At 44.5% G+C, this 13,608-nt stretch overlaps 1 protein-coding gene across 19 annotated transcripts in view; it reads right to left on the bottom strand.

The window, feature by feature from the left end:
* The window catches only part of LOC126524372 (uncharacterized), a 248,910-nt gene that overhangs the window by 22,511 nt on the left and 212,791 nt on the right, over window positions 1-13,608 (bottom strand). For 11 of the 19 annotated variants that reach the window (XM_072287382.1, XM_072287387.1, XM_072287392.1 and 8 more), the window contains 2 exons: window positions 11,777-11,800; window positions 10,315-10,338 (listed from right to left, as the gene is read on the bottom strand). The exons of the other annotated variants lie outside the window; for them this stretch is intronic. In XM_072287382.1, the coding sequence (XP_072143483.1) occupies window position 10,338; window positions 11,777-11,800 (25 nt within the window). In that variant the 3' untranslated portion in view covers window positions 10,315-10,337. The remainder of the gene's footprint in view (window positions 1-10,314; window positions 10,339-11,776; window positions 11,801-13,608) is intronic. 19 annotated transcript variants of the gene reach the window in all.

Genomic DNA, 13,608 nt, shown 5'->3' with positions numbered 1-13,608 from the left:
AAAACCTCATGTGTCAAGTTTGCAACTTTCAACACCACAAGGAAAAAGATATCCCCTTCTGCAAACCGCATCCAATAAGAAACGTAAATCACACTACATTTATGCATTATACACCACTCTGCACAATGTGGCATTAATTTTGCGTAGTAACTTCTGGAAGCTTTCATAGACGTTTGTAGTTTTTTGCAAGCTATACGCCCATGGGAGGGGGGGGGGGGGGGCACAAAACGTATCCACTTGAGATGCTCTAATAAATGCAGTATACAGATCTTAAATATCCGTTTTCCGTATAGAATAAGGGATATAAGCTTTGTGGCAGAAGGGTGGTGGTGGTGGTGGTGATGTTGAAGCAGGCGGGATTAGCCTGGCATACATAGCCGGCAATTGTTCCGCCTGATCCTCCTTCGAGTTGAGATCAGGGGGTGTGTCACCAGGTGTCGATGAGCCCCGTGTCTCGCAGGAAGGCTATCAGCAGTCGTTGCGCTCTCTTCCTGAATGCCGCGGGCCCTCCGGGGAAAACAACGTCTTCAAAGGTCCTGTGCGTGAGACCACTTTTTTGCAGGTTGTCGACCGACGCTTTTCTTTCTGTGTCAAACTGTGGGCATAGCCAAATGAAATGTTTGATGTCACCAATGTCACCACAGAAAACACAGAGTGGGGAAGCGCGAAGCCCAGTCTTGAATAACCAAGCTGGGGTGTATGCGGAGTCGGTCCTGATGCGGTATAAAAGCGTCGCTTGTTCGCGTGTAAATCCATGAGTCACACAGGATTCGTGTGGATTCTTGTGCATCTGTCTAAAGTGAAGGCGGATTGCATCCTTAGGGTTTTGAAAAGCTTTTGGAGCTTTCACTTTTGGGACACATGTCAGCGCTAAGCGTGCAAGGGCGTCAGCTTCCTCGTTTCCATCAATTCCTACGTGTGATGGAATCCACTGAAACCTTATGTTAAATCCTTTGCTCGTTAGGTCGTCAATCAGTGCCAGAGACTGCCTTGTAAATTTCTCTAGAGGTAGGCCCCGATGTAATCTTTGTAATGCTGACTTGGAATCCGTCAGCACCACGACATCTCGTGCAGAAAAGGCACGTAGTTTCCGCAAAGCCACGGTGATTGCGGCGCTTTCTACTGTTGTAGAGGAAACTACGCGATCCAGTCGGCCAGACCATGACACATCAATGGATGGTATGCAGAATGCCGCTGCACAGCTATCTGTTTCTGCGCACACCGAACCGTCTGTGTACACTTGTAGATGGCTTTGAAACACAGTGCTCAAGTGGCCCAGCACAATAAACTTGGCTTCGGCAGTTGAAGTGGTGCGTTTCGTCGGTAGGTGGGGTATATTGAGGCTGTAGGTAACGTCCGGAAAAGACCATGGCGGGTCAAGGCAACTTCGTTTAGGCCATTCCAATCCTAAAAATCGGAAGGTGTTTAGCGCCGCATGGAAATGTGAGCGAGTTCTTGATCTTAGCCGCCGGAGAAGCGCCGTGCCTGCGCGTGACTCACCCAGCCTTAATAGCTGCGTCAGCAAGGCCTGAGATGCCAAGAGGCGGAGTGGAAGAGAGTCTGCCTCATTAGTGACTTTCTTGTTTGAAGCCGCCGAATTTTGTGGCAGAATTTTTTTTCAATCTTGCTGATTTTCGGCAATCTTCCTTAAAACATTCTAGATGCTAAATAAAAATTCTGCTTCCTACAGTCACTAGCATATGTATGTCTTTTTCTCAAATGCAACAGATGTCGTTGAATTTGGTCGATAGGTTGTTTCATATGGCATTTTTGCGCCGTGCTTACGGAAAACGGAGCTTGCCCCCTAGCCAAAGCTTCCGCTTCAGACAAAGGTTTGCAAAGAAGAACAGCTGTTGAAGGTCCCATATTATTTGTCCTAGCGGGAGTCAATTTATTACGTTGTGATGAAAATGCTTCCTAGCAAATACTGAATCGGGAAAAAAGCTTGCTTGAGTGGAGTCTCACAGTTTACATTTGATTGTGAATTCTCCATTCGTTCTTCGTTTTCTTTTTCAGTCTAAGAATGAAATGCACGTGTATTTATATCACCTGTAGTGCCGACAACTCGTTTATTTGCGAGTCATAGTTGACGGCTTCCGCCATGCTTCTTTGGTTCTGGTCGTTGTGTACACTGAATACGCTGAAGTACGAATAAAATTCAACTTATAAATATACCAGTTGAAGCCTACTGGCCTAGCCTTTAAGCTTATAAACGAAGATGAGACTATAGAATTGACTAAGACATAAAATTTGGCAGATGAAATTATATCGTATAACAAAGAAATTGGAAATGATATGATTGCGAACTATTAGTTCTGCTATACGTAAGATTAGTTTCTAAGAAGTTTACGTCTCGTGCAGGCCCTATGTGCCAACACTCCTATTGATCAAAACAAAGCCATACCTTTTCTTTGTCGCAGTGGACAAAATTAACACAAAAACTATCTGCTCACTTCATGGAGTAACATTATGCCTAACTAGTTCGGTCATGTCGTGCTTGTTGGTCTCTTATGGTCAGATCACGAAACCTGAGTAACAGCTAGCGGTGCTCGTCGTCGAGACCACCTTGCGAGTTCATTGCTGATACCTGTTCAGTGGCTGAGCAGCATATGTGCCTGCTTTCTGCGCTGTAGCTCACGTGATGCGATCTTTCTCCCTTTATTAGCAATACCAACGCTTCATGGACGCTTTGGAACTCACCGAAATCGTCGAGAAAAGCGTGCCTGTTATCGCTTTGCGTGACTACAGGGCGCGTATTCCTAATGTCCTTTGCTAAATCCACCCCGAACTATAGTCTACATTCAGCGAAAAAAATATCGAACTCTTCAATATGGTAAAAGCGAAATACGGGCATTAGAACATACTGCCAATAATTTCTGATATCGCATCACCTTACTCATCACGCACACGTGGCAGTGAAATGTTGCAGCAGCGTTCCACTGTGCCTCACGCAACAATCATGTCTCACCCGGGAAAGGTGTGACAGAGACGCCGTGTTTTTCATTAAGCGACAACCTTTAACCGACCCCGCTATTTACGTAAGGTCCGGAGTAAACAAATACAGTATGACTGCGATGCGATAGGTGCTATTTATAAGCGCTCGTCTGGCGGACCTTTGCGTTCACCGCACGCCAGGCTCACGTTGATGCGCCGGCGTCACGCACACTGCAAGAACGTCGTGCATTTTCTTGCCACTGTACTCTGATTACTCCCGCGTATTTATTTCTTTTTCGAGCCTCCCTCCTAGCGGTTTTTTCGGCGCACGGTAAATGGCAGACTCTGGCTGGCTTCGGCTGACCTTTAGCTTATATGGCCTTTCTTTTCAAGGCGTGGGAGCAGATTGCAGCACACAACTAGCTTGGTTTCATCACTGCTGGTAATAAGTAGTTATTTACCGCGGAGTCCAGGAACATGATTACCGTTCTCAAAATTCTGTAAAGCGCTTGACCACTAACGTCAACCCTACGTAGGAAAACCTACGACAAAAATTTACTTCTTGTAAATGTCCAAATGTCCCGCGCCCCGCGAACATTCCTGCAGAAATCACACACACACACACACACTCACACACACACACACACACACACACACACATATATATATATATATATATATATATATATATATATATATATATATATATATATATATATATGTGTGTGTGTGTGTGTGTGTGTGTGTGTGTGTGTGTGCTATAACGAACAAAAAGCGCCAGTCAGTCAGGCGCATGGTGACGTTCAATATCGCTAAAGCATACGATACGATGGGGCACACTGTATCGGTAAATCGGTTAAGATCCTGTGGTGTTCATGGCTATACAGTAATGAGCATTTACGCATATGTAGGTGGAAGAGAACTCTATTGCAACAAAAGCGGCTTTTCTTCTTCTACGTACAAACAAATTAGAGGCGTACCGCAAGGCTCAGTTTTTCACTGCTGCTTCTTAATATTCGCATGAGCACACTTCCCCGTCATCAAGAAGCAAGAACTCATGCTTATGCCGACGATATTGCGTTTTTCGCAACTGTAAACGACATCCACGTGCTACCTGGTGGTATTGATGTCTTCACGTAGCACGTGTGGGTTTATTGACCTGTTGCCTTCTCCCAAAAGGATCACGTACTCGTGATGCTTGCGGAAGAAACGATGTTCCACATCCCCCGCCAAGGCTTGTGAGTGGTGGCGCTGGCTAACATGCCAGGGTTAGTTCTAGTAGTAACACATAAATAAACCACAAAGTGGATGGGAAGACAGCGCCAGTGGTAGCTCAATTGGGAGAGCATTGCACGCGTATTGCGAAAACGTGGGATATTTCCCAACCTGCGGCCAGTTGTTTTTTCATCCACTTTCAGTTCCATTAGTTTATCAATTCTTTAAATTCCTCTGTGTTGTCCTTGGTATCTATGTTGGCTTCTTATGGTACATATATATCAGGCACGTACCCAGTGGGGAAGGGGCTGGGGGAGCCCCCCCCCCCCCCTCATCCCTGCCCACGCCACTACTCCTCACACACATTCCTAAAGCGCCGCCAAATCAAACCTGAGACTTGACAGCTATTCAGTGGTCAATATCTTGCTGCCTTTCTCACTCCTTTTGGATGGCGGTAGTTATCGGCATTTCCTACGTGTGACGGCCAATTTTCTCATCGATTCGGTGCCCGCGCGATTAACTCGAGATACGTTCAGTTGTCACCACCTATTCAAAGATCATGCGCATCGCTATTGATTCGTTAGTTCCGCCTTCTTTGTCTAGACTCATCCAGAGACCAGGAAAGGGATTCAGTTCGTAGTAAGCTGGTCTGTATGCTCTTAGAACCAGTTGCAGACGGAGCAAACGCCAGCTGCGTTTAACTTTGACTTTTGCTTCATTATTTCCTCGAGTGAAGGCTCGCCGCGACGGTGGCAGATCCTCAGAACCATGCACCCGCGATATGGGTTAGATAAGGTGGAAAATAAAATCATGCGAAACAGCATCCATCATCAAACCCTCCAATAACCCTTAAACTCTAAAGCAATATGATTGTAACCGGTAACCTCGTCATGTTTATCGCAAACTGTACAGCACGTTTCGTGCAATATTGGCAACTGGAAACAAGAATCGCCTGCAGTAGAGAAAAAATAGGCGATAAACTAAGGGAGAGAGCCAAGGCAACAGCCAAACAAGAAGGAAAAGCGAAAATTATCAAATTTAACCATTGTTTATAAAATATTTACCGATCAGCATCTTTTTATTTAAGAAGGAAATAGAGAAAACACCACCGGAAGTGGAGAATGATTTTGTGTGTTTTGGATGACGCTTCTACATTTATCAGTGGAGCCGCCTGCTGTGCCTATGTACAGGTGTTTTTCTAACCTTGCGCGGTGGGCGCAGTACGTCTAGAACCGCAGCGTCCTGCGCTCTACGCGGCTGTACGGGACTAGCGGCCACGCATCGTTATGCAATTTCCCAAGTAGCAATACGAGTTGGTTTTGGCATTTGGTATAGAGCAGTAAACGAGGAATCCAAAGGAACTGTGATTGTTCAGCAAATATATAGATCCCTGTAATTCTTCCAGAGCTAATTCAAAAAAGGTGCTATAGTCGGATACAACTGGAGTCTGGAGTGAAGCGCCACCCACGCCCTCATAACCGCCAGCCACTGTTCCTCCGCGTGGCTCACGTAATCCGTACTGCAAACTTTTCCCGTTACCCAAATAAGGCGCTAACCACAAAAATAAAATTATCAGTGGCATAATTTTATACGTTTTCCGTCGCCTATTACAGTAGAATGGCGAAAGCCTAATTCTTTATTGAACTGAAATAAAATGCTTAAATCGCTGTCACTATTTACTGTCAAGTTTTACTTGAGTTGGCCGTGAAATTTATGACTGAAATGGGTTCAGCACTATAATGAACTGGGCCGAAGACTTTTGAATATTTAATCAGTTAATTATGTAGTTTCACATGCCAAAACCACGATCAGATTATGATGCACGCCATGGTGGGGGACTCTCGAAATTTCGACCAACTGGCGTTCTTTAACGTGCGCCTAAATCTAAGTACACAGGTGCTTTCGCATTTCGCCCCCATAGAAAATGCGGCTGCCGTGGCCGGGATTCGATCCTGCTACTTCGTGCCTAGCAGCCCAACACCACTAAGCCCATAGCCAACACATAGCCACTAAGCGACCACGGCAGGTAGGGTTTCGAAGAGTGAATTCCTCAGACTCCATACACTTTCTATACACTCTGTTGCACACCTCATTGCTTCCGTCGATGAAAACACTCTTCAAGAACAGCAGATGCTCCGTAGGTATCACATACGACGCCATTTTGAAAAGGCCACAAGACGACGATCTTGTTTCTGTGATTGGCTGGAGGAGTAATAGAACGCTGCGGGGTCCGTGTACCTTGGTTGCGAACTGCTGTTTCCTTTTTTCTAAGTTGTATGCCACCGTAAAAGCCTTAATTTTATACTTTCGCTCGTTTAGTTGTTCTTGGCAGTGTTCTTCCTGCGCTTCTTTTACGCGCGAGTCCACTCGATGTGGGTCCTTGTTTGCCAAGTAAAGAAAAGGTTTGTCTCACAGGCGTGCCTATGAGTTTCACCTTATTTCATTTCTTTTTCGCGGGTTTACGCGTCTTTATGGCGAGTGGCGGGCATTATTCACATTTTTACTAGTAAAGGTACCCCCGCTTCTTATTTGCATTACAAAGATACCTTGGGCTTCTGATCTTCCTGACCACTCATTTGATAAACTGAGAGTCACGTTGCTTGAATCTGGATTTCGTTCAAGTTATGACAGAGAAGCCCGCGAATCCTTCCTTATATATAAGTTTGATACCGTCGCGTGTGGTATGAATAAATGTGTAGGAAAATTGAGTAGCCTGTCCTTGTAGCCCGTCACTTGTCCCTTCGTCTACTAGTACGTCGCTATTCCTCTTTTTCTGTGTCTGTGTTTGGTTGATAACATAGCACATATTGAGCACATTGAGCATGTTTTGTTGTCACGTGGCGATTGGCTTTTTACAATTCATTTCGATGCGTTTTTATGCTTTGTATTTTAGATGATATATTTGCAATCGCCATCGGTCGATACACGTGTCAGCTGTCATTTGAACGATTCGGATGCATTTTGTTCGCCCTTTTTATTCGTTTTTCATGTAAGCGTATCTTCATTTGGTTGATAGGCACATGTATATTAACTGTACTGACACCATGCAATGTATTCTGATGAAGGCCGGACCCCGGCCGAAACGTCAATAAACCACTTCATACGCGCGTCTGCTTCACTATATATATATATATATATATATATATATATATATATATATATATATATATATATATATATATATATATATTAAATTAAGTTATGGGGTTTTACGTGCCAAAACCACTTTCTGATTATGAGGCACGCCGTAGTGGAAGACTCCGGAAATTTCGACCACCTGGGGTTCTTTAACGTGCACCTAAATCTAAATACACGGGTGTTTTCGCATTTCGCCCCCATCGAAATGCGACCGCCGTGGCCGGGATTCGATCCCGCGACCTCGTGCTCACCAGCCTAACACCATAGCCACTGAGCAACCACGGCGGGTATATATATATATGTATATATATATATATATATATATATATATACAGGGCTTACGAAGCTAAACTATCAGTGATTCAAAGGAAAACATACTGTACAAATGATACTTGCGTAAGCTGTTCATGCGCTTTTCGTGTACACAATTTTAACTAACAAGTAGCGCGGATGATGCATCGTTATCAATAATTATTTGTGAACTACTTCATATCTTACAACTATGGTAAACATTTGTATTAGGTACTTGAAGGCAGTCGCAATCCCTAGACGTATCCATTTTGTTGGATACGCCTATAGGGCACTTGTATACAGAGCTATTCATCATTGAACTCACCGCTCAGTGCGGGGATTTTGAATTCACTGGTGGAATTATATACTTGCAAACACAAACCACCTGTGCAAGAAGCAGTTGCTTAGTTAACATAGCCTTCTTTATTAAAGTTACTGATAATTCGAAGTTTGATGGTCTTGTATATGTATCTAGGAAGCGGTGTGCATGTTTACTGACCCATTTGCACTACAGATCGAGGGTAGCAGAAATAGAAATTCTGTCCACCCTGGCCACAAAAAGAATACATCACTTGAGGGCGTTAAAAAAATTATGGGGTTTTGCGTGCCAAAACCACTTTCTGATTATGAGGAACGCCGTAGTGGGGTCTCCGGAAATATCGAACACCTGGGGTTCTTTCACATGCACCTAAGTCTAAGCACACGGGTGTTTTCTCATTTCGCCCCCATCGAAATGCAGCCGCCGTGGCTGGGATTCGATCCCGCGACCTCGTGCTTAGCGTCCCAACACCATAGCCACTAAGCAACCACCACGGGTCTGGAGAGCGTTCCGAAAAGCCGTGAAAAAATTGTGTCGCGCGTTGGGTGCCTTATACAGAGAGAAAACCATAATGGTAATATCGCAGCAGGAATGTTTAAGCTCGCTGCACGAAAGCAGAACACTAACATGTTCTCCTGTTAAAATTAAATTCTTAGGTTTTTACGTGCCAAAGCCACGATTCGATTATGAGGCATGTCGTATACTGCTATTGAATTGGCTAGTCAATTCGCAGACCAAAAAAACAGGAAGCGTTTGGCAATCACGAACACTGGTTAATCGATTGCGCAAGAACGAACTGGATGGTATAGGATAACACGCATTTTGAATACCTTTCATAAGTTGACACCTAAATATTCACACGCAGACGCCTGTGTAAATCTGTTCGCTGAGAGCCTTGCTCATTGCTCAGGCGACTGTAGTTATAGCTGACACTATCATATAAAAATACCGTATAGAGCAACAGAGAAATTCTGACGTGTCCAGCGAAAATGAGAATTTTCCTTTCTCTACTTTGGGCGCAGTTAGCCGGGTGCCCTTGCCTACGCAGTGCATGTAAATATAATCACAAACACGCATTTAGGCAGCGGCACCGACATTAGCGCAGCCCCATGGCAGTTGCAATAAGGAGCCCTACAACGTAAAACTATTCCAAACTGCTTTTATTCCAACCTCGCGAAGCCGACAAAACCATTGAACCGCAACTTTGTTTGAACACCTAATCAAACGCTCTCCTCGTTTATAGAAGGCTGCTTTTGTTTGCTTTAAAAGCAAATAGTGTTACCTGCTTCAATACGTTTCTTTTTTTTTGTTATCTAATTGGATGACAAGTGGCGAAGGGTACGCAGAAATTGATATGTTTTCGGCGGGGCTGAGCCAGCTCAGTGAAAGTAGATAACCGGATGAGGAAGGTGGTGTCGGCGTCTGCGAATGGGCCGCTTCCCCTGGCCTAGCTTCTCGTGGCTGGTCGAAAATTGCAGCGACTCGCAAGCAGAAGGATGAAAACATGCCGCTAGAACGGAGCGAAGGAGAGTTGGCAGAGCTATGTCGTGCGCGCGCCGAAAGGGATCGACAACGTTGTACTGACGCGCGCGAAAAAAAAAAATCATTATGCGCAATTAAGTCCACTTTTCCCGGCACCTCCGAGTAGCCAGTGCCATAGCAAGCGGCGGCAGTAATATTCTGTTCATTTTGGAAAGGCGCAATCCTCGGCTATTCCGCAAATAGGGATGTTTTGGTTAGCTTATTTAAGAAGAAGTTCATTCTTTCTTTCAAAACACAAAAGAAACTGAAGCAAGAGCCCTGCATCTGCATCTTGAATGCATGACGTCATTTCGACGCGGTGACAGGCGATGTGAACACTGCCCGAAAACTTTTGACCAATACCGGAGGGCTAATGCCGAAAAAAAAAAGGCATAGTATCGGAAATGGTCATTCTTCTTGTGCTCACTCTAATTGTGCGCGACCGATGCGTACACGTGATGTCGCGTGACAGACAGGCGAAGTGGGGCATCGCCCAAACAATTATCACCAATTATGGAGTGCTGATTGAAGAAATGGAGCAGGTCCAGTTTGGGGCATCTTTACGTTTTAGCGCCCAAGGTATCGAACGCCGCCTTCCCGTCTGCGGCTCCGCTGCATCGCACAAGTAAGGCTGCCTAGCTGAGCGGTAGCGATGTCGCAATACTACTGCTTCGTGCGTCAGATTAGCTTAGGCCCACGCATAAACACGCGCACCTTAAGGGCCAGATTTATGCAAGCAGAATAAACATGCCGGCGCTACTTGCATTTATTAACGAGGTATGGAAACGAACGTCCCTTGATGACGGCGGAAGCCAGGGGAAATAAGATTTCGCTGCTGTCTGCCCGGTGGACTGACTTAGCCAGTCTGCGATAAAGCTGAACGTAGATTCACGTACCTTCGTTCATGCATGGGCCTGGCTCTGAAAAGTGTTTCAAGAAAGCGTGATCGTTATTCCATCTTTTGTCGGGCCTCCAGAACTAGTTGCTAAATGCGCGTCTCTTATACGCTCGGAGTGCTAGTCGACTGAAAGATCACTGATATATGATGAACAGCGTGCAAAGGATCAAGAATAAAAAAAAATACCGTGGATGAAAGCCGTTAAACCAATTCTGCCGAGTGATAGCACGGTTTTGCTTCCTTTGGGAAAGGACACAGACGCTGTTCGGCGTCGCAGCAGCAGCAGCGAGAGAATTGGCCTTCATGCTGCGTCTCGTTTCAACGCTACAAAATAATACGGCACTGACTCAGAATGTGCCAAAAGAGAGAAAAAAAAGGAGGGGGGGAGGGCGAGAGGGTGAGACATTGCGTACATTGCGAAACTGGCTGCCAGAGTACTTGCAGTAAAAAAACAAAATTTTGTGAAGAAGCTTTACACTCAATTTCTGAATTTCAGGCAAGCAAAGCGCAATCTCGCAAGGACAGCGAAAATTTACGGAAGCAAGACATTGCGGTCAGTGCAGTCGACAAGAACGCAATGTCTAAAAAAACGTTGAGCGCCATGCAATTTATACTTAGGCTGAGCGTTGGTCAAGGGACAGCAAACATGTGGTCAGCTGTCGGATGAGATATTCACCCAGACTACACTCTCTCCACTCTAACACAATTTGCCACAATTTGCTAAAAAAAGACGTCTCATAACTGCATTGTGCTAATATACGGGGTGATCATTTTGAAGTTTTCCGGAATTTTCAAAAATCACGTCTGGCCGATAGCATAATTCTTGTTCCTGAGTTGAATTATTGCAATAGGCGGGCATTACAAGCCCCACAAATCTAAACAAATATTGAACTAATTACCAAAAATTCACTAATTAAATGCCTAAATAATTAATTTACGGCACATATTGTAATTCACTAGTTGCAGCCGGTAATTTCACAAGACGTATCCACTTTAAGTAAATTTCCAGAATGGGACCAGTTTCTACATAGTAGTGTGCGACGAAATACATGTTCCAGTTACATTTGCGCTTCAATGCATAAAAGAGCGTTTTCTCAAATAAGTAAATGATTCAATAGTGCACATATACTGCGAGTTTCATGGCGCATATCTCCTGAATCGTGTTATTATGAAAATTCATTCGAAGTGTAGACGCCTTGAAAGCTCAGCGGCTACAATTCGTAATGTGCAGCATGTGCCATGCAGTAAACAATTAGGAGTGTTAATTAGTGCAATTTTTGATTTGTTGAATATCAGCTTTGATTTCTCGTGCTAGTAATCTCCAACTCTCTCCGTAATTCAGTTTTAAGGACTACAATTGTGGTTTCTGTAAGAGGCTACTTGTAAAACTTCGGAAAACTTACAAATCATCACCCCGCCTATAATATCTTTTTTGACGACCTTAATGTAAACACACGTACCATGTTGTAACCAAGAGGTGGCTTCTGAAAATTCATATTTAGGAAAGAAAATGACAAGACTGAATAAGTTGGTGTCATATTGGTCAGCAACGGATAATAGGGACGTCAAAGCAGTAAATATTAGACGCGCGTTTCGTTTGAAGTAGAAATGGCTGTAAGACGGTTCGTAGCCGGAAGTATGGCTTCCGAGGGACAGTGGTGCACCTGTACCACGCTAGAAGCGTACGGTGAGGGGCTAGTTGGTATGACATTATGCGAACAACGAAAAACTGCGCAAAAAAGAACAAGACAGAGAAAGAAGCACACGACACAGGCGCAGACTAACAACTGGTTTAATGCTCCAACGCCACTTTCCTACCAACAACAGAACGCATGCGCACAAACCGCAAGGACCTTGTTCTTTTTTTGCGCAGTTTTTCGTTGTTCGCATACTGTACCACGCTCCCAGACAAAACCGCTTATCAGCTGTATATACCTCCTGAAATTTGTTTAATGGAAGCACAATTATTCAGCGGGATTTAACCGATTTAATCTTGTTGTCTCCGCTATTCTTTCTTTCAGCATGGCGGCCACTACATAGTGGAGAAGCAATCGCTCTCCGCATTTAATTAATAATGATTTATTAAGTAACTTTTCAATTGCTGGTTTTAACGCCAACGGCGCAACGCCAGTACTGTAGAAGGAGGCCACAGGAAGCAAAATCCACTTCCGTGGTTTTCAAAATGCCTTCTGCTTTCGAGATGTTCATCGACAATAAAATTCGCATTTTGTCGCTACCATGTCGCCAATGGGAGCAGGAAGAGGGCCATAACTGCCTACGTCACCCTTGTCACCTCGTTCGCTTTCTTTATGTGAACGGGTTCAACGCCCGAGCGCGCGTCTTGTGGAATTATCCGGCGAAGCTCATGTTTCGGCGATGTACCGTTGCTTGGGGTAAAATCGCGCGACGACTGATCAGGCGGGCTCTGGAGTTCATCGCCGCAAGCGACATGGCAGCGTCGAGAATCGGGTGGGCAGCGCTGTTTGCGCGCCCAGTTTCGGCATTGCAGCGACAAAGCTTTTGGCGATGAACATCTGAACAACGAATGGGCTTTTTAAAACCGCACGGCTTAATTTTTTCCCTTATGGCGTCCTCCTCCAGTACTGTCATTGCAACATTGACGTTAAAACCAGCACTAAAAAGGTAAATAACCAATTTCTGTGTATTGGCGAATGATCAGCGACTGCCAGTCGTTTATATACTATAGTTTCTGCCTTGCTGAAATAGTGAATAGCGAAGAAAGCACCATGATATCGAGTAAATCCTTTTATCTTTCCTAAATCTCTTTTCGTGAGAGTAGTCACACGGTATATCGAAGTATATATTATGCTGTATGGTGTCCCAGCTAGCGTAAGCCAAGCTGTTCAACGGAAAAAAAAAAACATTAAGAAAAATACAGTGAAAGAATGTTTTTAAGACCTTCGGTTCTCGGTCGTAAGAGGTCTGATGACCGAACGTAATATGACTTATAATTGCACGCTTCAGTGTGTATTCTTAAAGCTTGGCTAACGTTAGCTGGGACACGTGGCTTACGAAATTCTTATTTTGGAGGAGGATTATTCTATGAAGAGTGACAGGAAGCGCCTTATGCATATGATACGAACAGACAAGAATAAAGACAACTGTGCACAAGGTTTATAGTGTACACAGTGTTGCGTTCATAGTCAGATTATTTAAGTATTGCGGGTAACAGACAACGTTCGCTGTAGTGAACACTCCTGAGGCAATACTTAACAACAATCTCATAGAATACTCAATAGCCCACCCAGGTAAATACCACATTTTTAATAAA

The sequence above is a fragment of the Dermacentor andersoni genome, chromosome 3 (genome assembly GCF_023375885.2).
Source record: "Dermacentor andersoni chromosome 3, qqDerAnde1_hic_scaffold, whole genome shotgun sequence".
Taxonomy (NCBI): Eukaryota; Metazoa; Arthropoda; class Arachnida; order Ixodida; family Ixodidae; genus Dermacentor; species Dermacentor andersoni.
Note: the sequence above shows the minus strand (reverse complement) of the source record. Positions and strands in the feature narration are given on the sequence as shown.